The sequence below is a fragment of the Balaenoptera borealis genome (assembly GCF_965194805.1).
Source record: "Balaenoptera borealis genome assembly, chromosome: 11".
Classification (NCBI taxonomy): Eukaryota; Metazoa; Chordata; class Mammalia; order Artiodactyla; family Balaenopteridae; genus Balaenoptera; species Balaenoptera borealis.
The window spans coordinates 83,735,556-83,748,604 of NC_138868.1; the positions used below are offsets into that span (position 1 = coordinate 83,735,556).

General features: G+C 37.6%; 1 protein-coding gene across 10 annotated transcripts in view; it reads left to right on the forward strand.

The window, feature by feature from the left end:
* The window catches only part of GRIA4 (glutamate ionotropic receptor AMPA type subunit 4), a 551,958-nt gene that overhangs the window by 454,920 nt on the left and 83,989 nt on the right, over positions 1–13,049 (forward strand). For all 10 annotated transcript variants that reach the window (XR_014231116.1, XM_082339906.1, XM_082339902.1 and 7 more), the window contains 2 exons: positions 6,350–6,454; positions 11,842–11,952. Coding sequence is in view for 9 of the 10 variants with exons in the window: in XM_082339906.1 (XP_082196032.1) it covers positions 6,350–6,454; positions 11,842–11,952 (216 nt within the window). In the remaining variant the exon portion in view is untranslated. The remainder of the gene's footprint in view (positions 1–6,349; positions 6,455–11,841; positions 11,953–13,049) is intronic.

Genomic DNA, 13,049 nt, shown 5'->3' on the forward strand with positions numbered 1-13,049 from the left:
TTGTCTTTTGGTCTTGTTTATGGTTTCCTTTGCTGTGCAAAAGCTTTGAAGTTTCATTAGGTCCCATTTGTTTATTTTTGTTTTTATTTCCATTTCTCTAGGAGCTGGGTCAAAAAGCATCTTGCTGTGATTTATGTCATAGAGTGTTCTGCCTATGATTTCCTCTAAGAGCTTGAGAGTGTCTGGCCTTACACTTAGGTCTTTAATCCATTTTGAGTTTATTTTTGTGTATGGTGTCAGGGAGTGTTCTAATTTCATACTTTTACATGTACCTGTACAGTTTTCCCAGCACCACTTATTGAAGAGGCTGTCTTTTCTCCACTGTATATGCTTGCCTCCTTTATCAAAGATAAGGTGACCATATGTGCGTGGGTTTATCTCTGAGCTTTCTATCCTGTTCCATTGATCTATATTTCTGTTTTTGTGCCAGTACCAAACTGTCTTGATTACTGTAGCTTTGTAATATAGTCTGAAGTCAGGGAGCCTGATTCCTCCAGCTCCATTTTTCGTTCTCAAGATTGCTTTGGCTATTCGGGGTCTTTTGTGTTTCCATGCAAATTGTGAAATTTTTTGTTCTAGTTCTGTGAAAAATGCCAGTGGTAGTTTGATAGGGATTGCATTGAATCTGTAGATTGCTTTGGGTAGTAGACTCATTTTCACAATGTTGATTCTTCCAATTCAAGAACATGGTATATCTCTCCATCTATTTGTGTCATCTTTAATTTCTTTCATCAGTGTCTTATAATTTTCTGCATACAGGTCTTCTGTCTCCTTAGGTAGGTTTATTCCTAGATATTTTATTCTTTTTGTTGCAATGGTAAATGGGAGTGTTTTCTTAATTTAACTTTCAGATTTTTCATCATTAGTGTATAGAAATGCAAGAGATTTCTGTGCATTAATTTTGTATCCTGCTACTTTACCAAATTCATTGATTAGCTCTAGGAGTTTTCTGGTAGCATCTTTAGGATTCTCTATGTATAGTATCATGTCATCTGCAAACAGTGACAGCTTTACTTCTTCTTTTCCGATTTGGATTCCTTTTATTTCTTTTTCTTCTCTGATTGCTGTGGCTAACACTTCCAAAACTATGTTGAATAATAGTGGTGAGAGTGGGCAACCTTGTCTTGTTCCTGATCTTAGTGAAAATGCTTTCAGTTTTTCATCATTAAGGACAATGTTGGCTGTGGGTTTGTCATATATGGCCTTTATTATGTTGAGGAAGTTCCCTTTATGCCTACTTTCTGCAGGGCTTTTATCATAAATGGGTGTTGAATTTTGTCAAAAGCTTTCTCTGCATCTATTGAGATGATCATGTTGTTTTTCTCCTTCAATTTGTTAATATGATGTATCACGTTGATTGATTTGTGTATATTGAAGAATCCTTGCATTCCTGGAATAAACCCCACTTGATCATGGTGTATGATCCTTTTAATGTGCTGTTGGATTCTGTTTTTTAGTATTTTGTTGAGGATTTTTGCATCTATGTTCATCAGTGATATTGGCCTGTAGTTTTCTTTCTTTGTGACATCCTTGCCTGGTTTTGGTATCAGGGTGATGGTGGCCTCGTAGAATGAGTTGGGGAGTGTTCCTCCCTCTGAAATATTTTGGAAGAGTTTGAGAAGGATAGGTGTTAGCTCTTCTCTAAATGTTTGATAGAATTCGCCTGTGAAGCCATCTGGTCCTGGGCTTTTGTTTGTTGGAATATTTTTAATCACAGTTACAATTTCAGTGCTTGTGATTGGTCTCTTCATATTTTCTATTTCTTCCTGGTTCAGTCTTGGCAGGTTGTGCATTTCTACGAATCTGTCCGTTTCTTCCAGGTTGTCCATTTTATTGGCATAGTGTTGCTTGTAGTAATCTCTCATGATCGTTTGTATTTCTGCAGTGTCAGTGGTTACTTCTCCTTTTTCATTTCTAATTCTATTGATCTGAGTCTTCTCCCTTTTTCTCTTGATGAGTCTGGCTAATGGTTTATCAATTTTGTTTATCTTCTCAAAGAGGCAGCTTTTAGTTTTATTGATCTTTGCTATTGTCTCCTTCATTTCTTTTTCATTTATTTCTGATCTGATCTTTATGATTTCTTTCCCTCTGCTAGCTTTCGGGTATTTTTTTTCCTTCTTTCTCTAATTGCTTTTGGTGCAAGGTTAGGTTGTTTATTCGAGATGTTTCCTGTTTCTTGAGGTAGGCTTGTATTGCTATAAACTTCCCTCTTAGCACTGCTTTTGCTGCATCCCATAGGTTTTGGGTCGTCGTGTCTCCATTGTCATTTGTTTCTAGGTATTTTTTGATTTCCCCTTTGATTTCTTCAGTGATCACTTCGTTATTAAGTAGTGTGTTGTGTAGCCTCCATGTGTTTGTATTTTTAGGAGATCTTTTCCTGTAATTGATATCTAGTCTCATAGCATTGTGGTCGGAAAAGATACTTGATACGATTTCAATTTTCTTAAATTTACCAAGGCTTGATTTGTGACCCAAGATATGATCTATCCTGGAGAATGTTCCATGAGCACTTGAGAAAAATGTGTATTCTGTTGTTTTTGGGTGGAATGTCCTATAAATATCAATTAAGTCCATCTTGTTTAATGTATCATTTAAAGCTTGTGTTTCCTTATTTATTTTCATTTTGGATGATCTGTCCATTGGTGAAAGTGGGGTGTTAAAGTCCCCTACTATGATTGTGTTGCTGTCGATTTCGCCTTTTATGGCTGTTAGTATTTGCCTTATGTATTGAGGTGCTCCTATGTTGGATGCATAAATATTTACAATTGTTATACCTTCCTCTTGGATTGATCCCTTGATCATTATATAGTGTCCTTCTTTGTCTCTTGCAATAGTCTTTATTTTAAAGTCTATTTTGTCTGATATGAGAATTGCTCCTCCAGCTTTCTTTTGATTTCCATTTGCATGGAATATCTTTTTCCATCCCCTCACTTTCAGTCTGTATGTGTCTCTAGGTCTGAAGTGGGTCTCTTGTAGACAGCATATATATGGGTCTTGTTTTTGTATCCATTCAGCCAGTCTGTGTCTTTTGGTGGGAGCATTTAATCCATTTACATTTAAGGTAGTTATTGATATGTATGTTCCTATTCCCATTTTCTTAAATGTTTTGGGTTTGTTATTGTAGGTGTTTTCCTTCTCTTGTGTTTCTTGCCTAGAGAAGTTCCTTTAGCATTTGTTGTAAAGCTGGTTTGGTGATGCTGAACTCTCTCAGCTTTTGCTTGTCTGTAAAGGTTTTAGTTTCTCCATCAAATCTGAATGAGATCCTTGCTGGGTAGAGTAACCTTGGTTGTACGTTTTTCTCCTTCATCACTTTAAGTATATCCTGCCACTCCCTTCTGGTTTGCAGAGTTTCTGCTGAAAGATCAGCTGTTAACCTTATGGGGATTCCCTTGTGTGTTATTTCTTGTTTTTCCCTTCCTGCTTTTAATATGTTTTCTTTATATTTAATTTTGGATAGTTTGATTAATATGTGTCTTGGCGTGTTTCTCCTTGGGTTTATCCTGTATGGGACTCTCTGTGCTTCCAGGACTTGATTAACTATTTCCTTTCCCATATTAGGGAAGTTTTCAACTATAATCTCTTCAAATATTTTCTCAGTCCCTTTCTCTTTCTCTTCTTCTTCTGGGACCCTTATAATTCGAATGTTGGTGCGTTTAATGTTGTCCCAGAGGTCTCTGAGACTGTCCTCAGTTCTTTTCATTCTTTTTTCTTTATTCTGCTCTGCAGTAGTTATTTCCACCATTTTATCTTCCATGTCACTTATCCGTTCTTCTGCCTCAGTTATTCTGCTATTGATCCTGTCTAGGGTATTTTTAATTTCATTTATTTGTTTTTCATCATTGCTTGGTTCCTTTTTAGTTCTTCTACGTCCTTGTTAAATGTTTCTTGCATTTTGTCTATTCTATTTCCAAGATTTGGGATCATCCTTACTATCATTATTCTGAATTCTATTTCAGGTAGACTGCCTATTTCCTCTTCATTTGTTAGGTCTGGTGTGTTTTGACCCTGCTCCTTAATCTGCTGTGTGTTTTTCTGTCTTCTCATTTTGCTTATCTTACTGTATTTGGGGTCTCCTTTTCACAGGCTGCAGGTTCGTAGTTCCTGTTGTTTTTGGTGTCTGTCCCCAGTGGCTAAGGTTGGTTCAGTGGGTTGTGTAGGCTTCCTGGTGGAGGGGACTAGTGTCTGTGTTCTGGTGGATGAGGCTGGATCTTGTCTTTCTGGTGGGCACATCCAGGTCTGCTGGTGTGTTTTGGGGTGTCTGTGGCCTTATTATGATTTTAGGCAGCCTCTCTGCTAATGGATGGGGCTGTGTTACTGTCTTGCTAGTTGTTTGGCATAGGGTGTCCAGCACTGTAGCTGGCTGGTCGTTGAGTGAAGCTGGGTCTTGATGTTGAGATGGAGCTCTCTGAGAGATTTTCGCCGTTTGGTATTACGTGGAGCTGGTAGGTCTCTTGTGGACCAGTGTCCTGAAGTTGGCTCTCCCACCTCAGAGGCACAGCCCTGATGCCTGGCTGGAGCACCAAGAGCCTTTCATTCACATGGCTCAGAGTAAAAGGGAGAATAAATAGAAAGAAAGAAAGAAAGAGGATAAAATAAAATAAAGCTATTTTAAAGCAAAGCTATACAGACAAAATCTCACCCAGAAGCATATACATATACACTCACAAAAAAAGGAAAAGGGGAAAAATTAATATATCCTGCTCCCAAAGTCCACCTCCTGAATTTGGGATGATTCATTGTCTATTCAGGTATTCAACAGTTGCAGGCACATCAAGTTGTTTGTGGAGTTTTAATCCACTGCTTCTGAGGCTGCTGGGAGAGATTTCCCTTTCTCTTCTTTGTTCGCACAGCTCCCGGGGTTCAGCTTTGGATTTGGACCCGCCTCTACGTGTAGGTCGCCTGAGGGCGTCTGTTCCCCGCCCAGACAGAACGGGGTTAAAGGAGCAGCTGCTTTGGGGGCTCTGGCTCACTCAGGCAACGGGGAGGGAAGGATACGGATGTGGGGCGAGCCTGCGGCGGCAGAGGCCGGCGTGACGTTGCACCAGCCTGAGGTGCACCGTGCATTCTCCTGGGGAAGTTGTCCCCAGATCACAGGAGCCTGACCGTGGCGGGCTGCACCGGCTCCCAGGAGGGGCGGTGTGGAGAGTGACCTGTGCTCGCACACAGGCTTTTTGGTGGTGGTGGCAGCAGCCTTAGTGTCTCATGCCCATCTCTGGGGTCCGCGCTGATAGCCGTGGCTTGCACCCATCTCTGGAGTTCATTTAGGCGGTGCTCTGAATCCCCTCTCCTTGCGCGCCGCGAAACAAAGAGGCAAGAAAATGTCTCTTGCCTCTTCCGCAGCTGCAGACTTTTTCCAAGACTCCCTCCCAGCTAACTGTGGTGCGCTAACCCCTTCAGGCTGTGTTCACACCGCCAACCCCAGTTCTCTCCCTGCGATCCGACCGAAGCCCGAGCCTCAGCTCCCAGCCCCCGCCCGCCCCGGCGGGTGAGCAGACAAGCCTCTCGGGCTGGTGAGTGCTGCTCAGCACCGATCCTCTGTGCGGGAATCTCTCCACTTTGCCCTCCACACCCCTGTGGCAGCGCTGTCCTCCGTGGCTCTGAAGCTTCCCTCCTCTGCCACCCGCAGTCTCCGCCAGCGATGGGGCTTCCTAATGTGTGGAAACCTTTCCTCCTTCACGGCTCCCTCCCACTGGTGCAGGTCCCGTCCCTATTCTTTTGTCTCTGTTATTTCTTTTTTCTTTTGCCCTACCCAAGTATGTGGGGATTTTCTTGCCTTTTGGGAGGTCTGACGTCTTCTGCCAGCGTTCAGTGGGTGTTCTGTAGGAGCAGTTCCACGTGTAGATGTATTTCTGATGTACTTGTGGGAAGGAAGGTGATCTCCGCTTCTTACTCTTCTGCCATCTTGCCCCGAGTCCTTCTGGATTTCTTATATCTTAATTTTAATATTAGCAAGGAGAAATATGATATGATGTGGTTATCGGGGCTATTTAATCTGTTATGTGGATATGCAGATAAAACAGAAAAGTAACTATAAAACAAACCATATTTCCATTCCTATAAACAATATTTCAATATCAAGGAAGTATTCTGTTAGTTACAATGGGAACTTCATAATAAAAAATAAATAAAACATGTTCATCTTCCAAATACATAACATATTATATATTACTTTGATATTCCTCTTTCAGGTTCTATCCCAGTAGCTCAAATACCCCGTGGTTTTTTAGCGAGTTGCTTATAATTTATAGTTCCATACCCATGTGTAGTCATAAGCCTAGCAGATGAGTCAAGATTTCTGTAATTAAAATGGCAAGTGATTACATGTGTGGATTTTCTTTTTTATTCATAGGTTCAAATTCAAGGGCTGACAGGGAATGTTCAGTTTGACCACTATGGACGTAGGGTCAATTACACAATGGATGTGTTTGAGCTAAAGAGCACAGGACCTAGAAAGGTGAGCCACACTTCTACTGTTTTCTTAGTTTTCATTTGACATTTTTAAAGCCTTATAGGTAAAAGGTAGCTGAATAGTCTACATTTTTTTAAAATTGTAAATATGGTTGACCCTTGAACAAAGTGGGAGCTAGGGTCTCTGACCCTCCACGCAGTCAAAAATCCAGGTCTAAATTTTAGTGGGCCCTCCATATATGTGGTTCCTCCATAGCTGCTGTTCCACATCCGAGGATTCAACCAACCACAGATCGTATAGTACTGTAATATTTACTATGAAAAGAATCCCTGTAAAAGTGGACCTGAGCAGTTCAAACCTGTGTTGATTAAGGGTCAACTGCGCTTACAAATAATACTTTCTTGATAATTCATGCTGAAATAAATTCTTGTGTCCTATGACTGATATTTAGTGGTGTACCAAAGCTGAAATGAACTAATTTACATGCTGTTTATATCCTTTATCCAAAATAGAAGCAATTTTTTTAAAGGCTTAGCAAAAAAATCCCACAGAACCCATAATGTACTCTTCAGGAAAACACACAATGTAGGTAAAAGACTTACTCACTTGCATGTAGTCATTTATGAAACTATTAAAGAGAGAACAAAGAAGACTACTTCTAATGGATGGGCATATTTAGAACAGGCTAAATGTTCCTGAAGTAAGCAAGTAAACATTCAAATGAGCAAAGAAAAGAGGAGATGGAAGATAATATTGTTAAGATTATTGTTAGCTTGAAGAGGGAGAGAAACACCTAAGAACATCAACTGAGGAACCAGGGAGGTTGTTCAGGAAGCTGCTGATGAAAGACTTTTGGATTCAGAAGGTAACTCTGCGAGTCTTCTTATGATGTGACTAAGCATAGTTTTCCCAATGTCCAAAAAGTACTTTATATAATAGAACAATATAATTCCACCACAGTAATTGGCTATAAACATTTTATACTTAACACATATAATCTTTTAACATTCTTTTCTCTAGCATTAGCTAGGATGCTCAAGGAAAGACATGCTCAACTTACCTTATCTAAAAACTCTATTTGTTTCAACACTTGGCTGTTTAAAAAAACTTTCCCAAATATACTTTCCTTTGTTAGTATAATAATGATAGTTACAATTCATGAAATGCCTGCTATGTCCCAACCACTGGACTTGGTGTAATTTAATCCTCACAATAAGCCTGTAACGGAGTACTATTATCTCCCTTTTTCTAGTGAGAAAGTTACAGTGCAATAGGCTATGGTTACTTGTCTAAGGCCTACAAGTGAAAAACCAAAGATTTTTATTTCAGATATGTCTGACTCCAGAACCTTTCTACCCAGTACCCTGCCTGAGTAGACTCTGCTCTAAAGGAGTTTATTTTCTAGTAGCATAGACTATAGTAGCATAGAATATAGTAAGTTCCATACGACAGTTAAAGAGAAAGCATGTGGAAAGTCTAAAGAGGAAGAGATGACTTCCAGCTGGAAGAAATCAAAGAAGGCTGCATGGGGGAGATATAAAGTTAGTCATGAATTTAGTTTGGATAGGTAGAAATGGTAGAGGCAAGAACCCAAGGACAGGCTGGAGGCAGGATAATTAAAGTCATACATGGAAGATGGCAAAGTCTTTCCAAGATGTGTTTTGCTCCAGTCTGTCATAGCATGTGCTTCTGCATATGTGTGAGGAGAGATTTGGAGCTTCCTTGCAAACCATCTCTAGCTTTTCAGCCTTTTAGTGGCATCTCCTTTAGTGCAGGCTGCCAGCTAATACAGGGTAGGCAGGAGCCTATTTGATCCAGATCAGGTAAGGGCAGGAGATGGAATAACAGCTTGAAAGCCAAGCTGTATGATGGGCTCTTTTAAGGGTACTACCCGAAGAAAGGAACTGACATGCTCCCAAGAAGAAATTTAGGAGGTCCCATGTAAACACCAATTTTACCCACTCTGTCAGCACACAGCCAGCAACAAGAAAGAAAGAATCCCATTCTAAGCAAAGTCCCTCTGCTAGCTGTGGAGCAGACAGAATATTCCATAAGCCCTTAAAAACATTGGCTAACTGGTGACCAGCCTACCACAAACCAGACTCTGCAAAATTAGCCATTTAAGTAGAACCTTTCTAAAATGCAAAAGACAATTCCATATTTCACAAAACAGTAAGTACAAAAAGTAAAATGATCTCTTTATAAAAGAAAGAATAATGGAAAAAGGAAGCTGGTGGTAACTAGTGGTAACATCAAGTGGGCTATTTACAGCACTGAATCTTTTCATGGCCTATTGAAAAATGATGGTAACAAAAATTAAGGTTTTTAGAGGAGAAAGTTAAAGAATAAGTTGGAAAAGTGATGAACAGTACATCTTCACACTCAGCTGACATTTGTCTAAGACTCTTAAAAAGAAATATGAAGTGTGAAATGGTGTAGACTCATCCATCTTTGTTTTTCTTGGGCACTCTGTCAGGAATATTAAACTTAAAAATTAACTACCATGAGAAACACTCTGCTGGTGAGACTTGGCAATACGTCTGAAAAGCGAGCAACCATTCTTTTAAATTGAACACTTGCCAGTAAGAGAGCTGTCTTTGAAAATAGATCAGAGAGTTAACCCATCAGTCTGTCTGACTTCCGTAACAGGGAAACTGAGTGAGAGTCTCATTAAGCAGAAGCCACAAAGCTCTTTCTGAAGTCTCAGCTCCTAAGTATGGTGGAATCTTCTTGCCATTCCAGTGATCTCTCAAGAATGCTCTAAAACCAGGCTTGCACGGTTTCAGGAATTCTTAATCATAAAAATTGTATTTATTGAGAGCAGGTTATACACCAGACACAGTAAAGGGAAATTGATGTGCGTTTAAATATTTAATCCTTACAGCAACCTGAAAGTAAGATGTATTTTTCTCATTTTATAGAAGAGAAAAGTAAGGCTCAGAGAAACTAAGTAACCTGCTTAGGGATGTTAAACTAGAAAGAGATGGAGCTGGGGTGGAGACTAAGGCTCATCTAGCTTCAAAGCTATTCTCTTAACTGCTACAAAATATTATCAGTCCCAGGACCCATAACTTTTCCCTTGAGGGTTAGTATGAGAATTAAGCCATATCTTTCAGGACAGGTCTGGTCAAATCAGCTCTCCCAAGAACGAACTTTGAGTAGAACAGAGGCTTCTCATAGCCCCTCAATCTCTACACAATCCCTACATTGCAGGCAAAGTCCACCATAAATATGGAGATATTTACTCATATATTATATTATGGTTATATTTGTGCACAATTCACATTTAGGAATCCAAAGAAGACAAATACTTCCCTGACATTTCCTGCCAGTTTAGCAATTTAAATGCTTCCATATTTTTGCTTTAACATTACAAAACTATTTTTCACCGAGTTTCTGTCTCTAGGAAAAAAGTGCCGCTTTCCCTGTCTAATTAAATGAGATCAGGCATGGGAAGTGTCCCTAGTAAATTATAAAATGTTGTGAAAAATTAGCGAGAAAAACTCTATCTCATATGAAGTTCTAGGTACAAACTTTAATATTCCTTTCTTTAAGAAGTGACCCTTATATCACTGTTCACCCCATACTGTCCTACTTCCCAAAAAGTCCATGACCCACATGAGATCTATGCACAAACCATGGCTCCATATCACAAACCATGGTTTTCTTTTTCACCAGAATTTCAAGTAGATATAAGGCAAATAGATACAGCTGGGTAAAATTTTGCTTATTATTTTAATTTGCCAGTACTTCTAAATCATTTATCTTTGGGTGGGGGGAGATAGTCCTGAACCCACAGGTTGTTCTTAACTGCAAAATGTGAAGGTCTTGTCAACATCCGAAGACTCTCCAGAATGTGTCCCAGATCTGTAGTTTTTCTGTTATGGGAACTCATTAATAAAGAAAAATTGCTTTCCCAGAAAATGGGCTGCTGAGATCTGGAAGGTGGCTGCATCTTAACGGAGTAGTAAACTGTGAAACCTATTTTTATGTTGTATAACTGTCATGTGGAAAGGAAAACTAACAGGAAGCAACTATGTTTTTTAAGTTATTTTTTAAGTACATGTAGGAATTGAAGAGAGGATAGGTCTCAAAGTCATACTTGTTTTGTTTTAATTAAATTTTTCACTGACTTATTAAATAAGTGTTAGCTATAAATAAATTCATATGGGCAATTGAAAATAATTGCTGAATTGATTTATACTCATAATTTTGGATCAAACTAAGCAATATAGCAAACCATATTAATGAAAATTCTTTTTTATGTCTATTCTGTTATTGAAATTTGTGAATAATATAGTGTCTCTTTCTGATATGCTAATGCTTACTTTATTTTAAAATGTTCACAAATACAAACATGACAGTTAAGAACTTGGAGGAAGCAAGAGAGACTTTCAAAACATATTGGGACAAATAGCGATTACAGACCAGTGAGCAATTACATATATTTTATTGGAAATATGAGTTTTATCAATTGCATCCAGAAATTCAAGAAAGAAGTTTGGCAAGCATTAAACGAACACCCATTTTGGGAGTTTACGTAGCATAATAGTAAAGTATATGGATTTGTAATTGCACCTACCTTTACATTTGCTAAACTTTATAAATTGTATAAACTTTAAGATGCATATATTTTTTAAACAGCATTCATTATAGTGTCTGCCAGAGAGCAAGCAGGCAAGAAATGGTAGCCATTAGTATTACTTAATGGTCTGCATGATAAAAAGGACCTTAAATTTCCTTTAGGACCCCACTTAGTTACATTGTAAAGTGTTTAACTAATTACTTCATATATTTTATGGAAAGGAGTTTGTTCCACATCTAAATGAGAAGTAATATAAGGATTTAAAATGAAAAAATTTAAAAATTTCAAAAGTGAAAATATTAAATAATCATTAATATTAACATCTGATGTATTTAGCATTTAAAAATGGTGAGACTAGTGGCTAGGTTATGTGAAACCAAAAACTATTTCTATATTGCTTTAAAAATACACAAGTCTTTTTTCTTGAAAACATCTTGTATGTATACCCTATGTAAATCTGACTATTCCCTTTACCATAAAACCTGTAACATTATTGATCAAATCATGTAAATTAATTACAGAAGGTGCCAATCAATCAATCTCACTACAAGAGGATCAACACAAATGGTATTCCATCTGTATCCACCTTCTTTTTTGAACCTATCCATTCCCAATGTCTTGGCTACTCCATGATTGTAAATTGCAAAGTTGTCAAATGTATAACTAGGCAGTATCATAAACATCAGGAAAACTGGCTCATTATCAATTAAGAAAACTTCCAAACACATTACTGTGTGCTTTATAAATTTGTTTTGTTTGCTTACTTATTAATACCTCTCATTGCTCTGATAAGAACTAAAGAAAACTCTTCTAAAATGTGTTTTCAAGAATTTTCTGTATTTGGCAGGTTGGGTACTGGAATGATATGGATAAATTAGTCTTAATTCAAGATATGCCCACTCTTGGCAATGACACAGCAGCTATTGAGAACAGAACAGTCGTTGTAACCACTATTATGGTAAGTTTTGGTCTGTGCTTTATGATGTTCCATTTTGTCCACAGGTAATTTTAATTCCCCAGCTACAGTGAACAGGGAGGATGAAAGCTGCATCTTAGTGATGGTGGCATGGGTGTTCTGATCCACAAAAGTCTATCGAGGCTTTGAATAAGTTTGTCTTGAACTTTTTGAGTACATTTAGTACTTTTATTTGTATTATCTTTTGTTGCATTGTTGTTCTTGGAAAAATGCTCAGATGTTAAAAATTGAAGCTCTCTAGTTGGAAATGTATGAAATGCTAAGATTTCAAAGGACAAAAGAATAAACATGAAAAAGATCAACAACTAATCACATAAAAATATCCAGTAGTAAACATCATATCATTGTTGTTATTATGTTTTTAAAACACCAATGTAATAATAGTTAATAGTGTTTAAAATTATAATTTTCAGGTAGTTTATTCATTTAATAATGATTTGCATTGTCTGTTTATAATAGTGGAGATATGAATGTGAAGATTTTAATGAGTATGTTTTACACAACTATGCTTTAGAAATAAATTTATTTTATATTTATTTTTAATGTATAAAGGGGTTTTTATACCGATTATTTTTCTCATTGACCTGTGACAAATACACAATAAACTGTATTGGAATTCTCCTAGGAATTAAGAAAAATGATATTCATTCGGTCACATCATAAAATGAAAAATACTCTAAATTTTAAGGCTGCTTTTTCAAAGAGATTCTCGTGAACTTATCTTTTAAATAATATGATGCTTCATATTTTTCTCTTCTAAATTCAAACTTGCTTTTTAGAGTCAATGCTAGTCAAAGGAGATCAACAATCGGTAACCTTTTCTATCTAATTTAAAGTTATATATCCTCAGCTCACTGTCTCGTTAGGCAGAACATATTTTTAACTACTTTTGAAGCCCTTACTCTAAATAAAGTGGAAGTATTTTATGTAATTTAGTTTTTAGCTTGTGTAATTTTAATTTTATGCTTTTAGTAATGTCAAATTATTTCCAAAATTTTGACATGGAGGTCAAAGCATGAAAATGCCAGAGAAAAGCTTTCATAATGTTGCAGTTAATTTTATCAGTGTTGCATCACCAG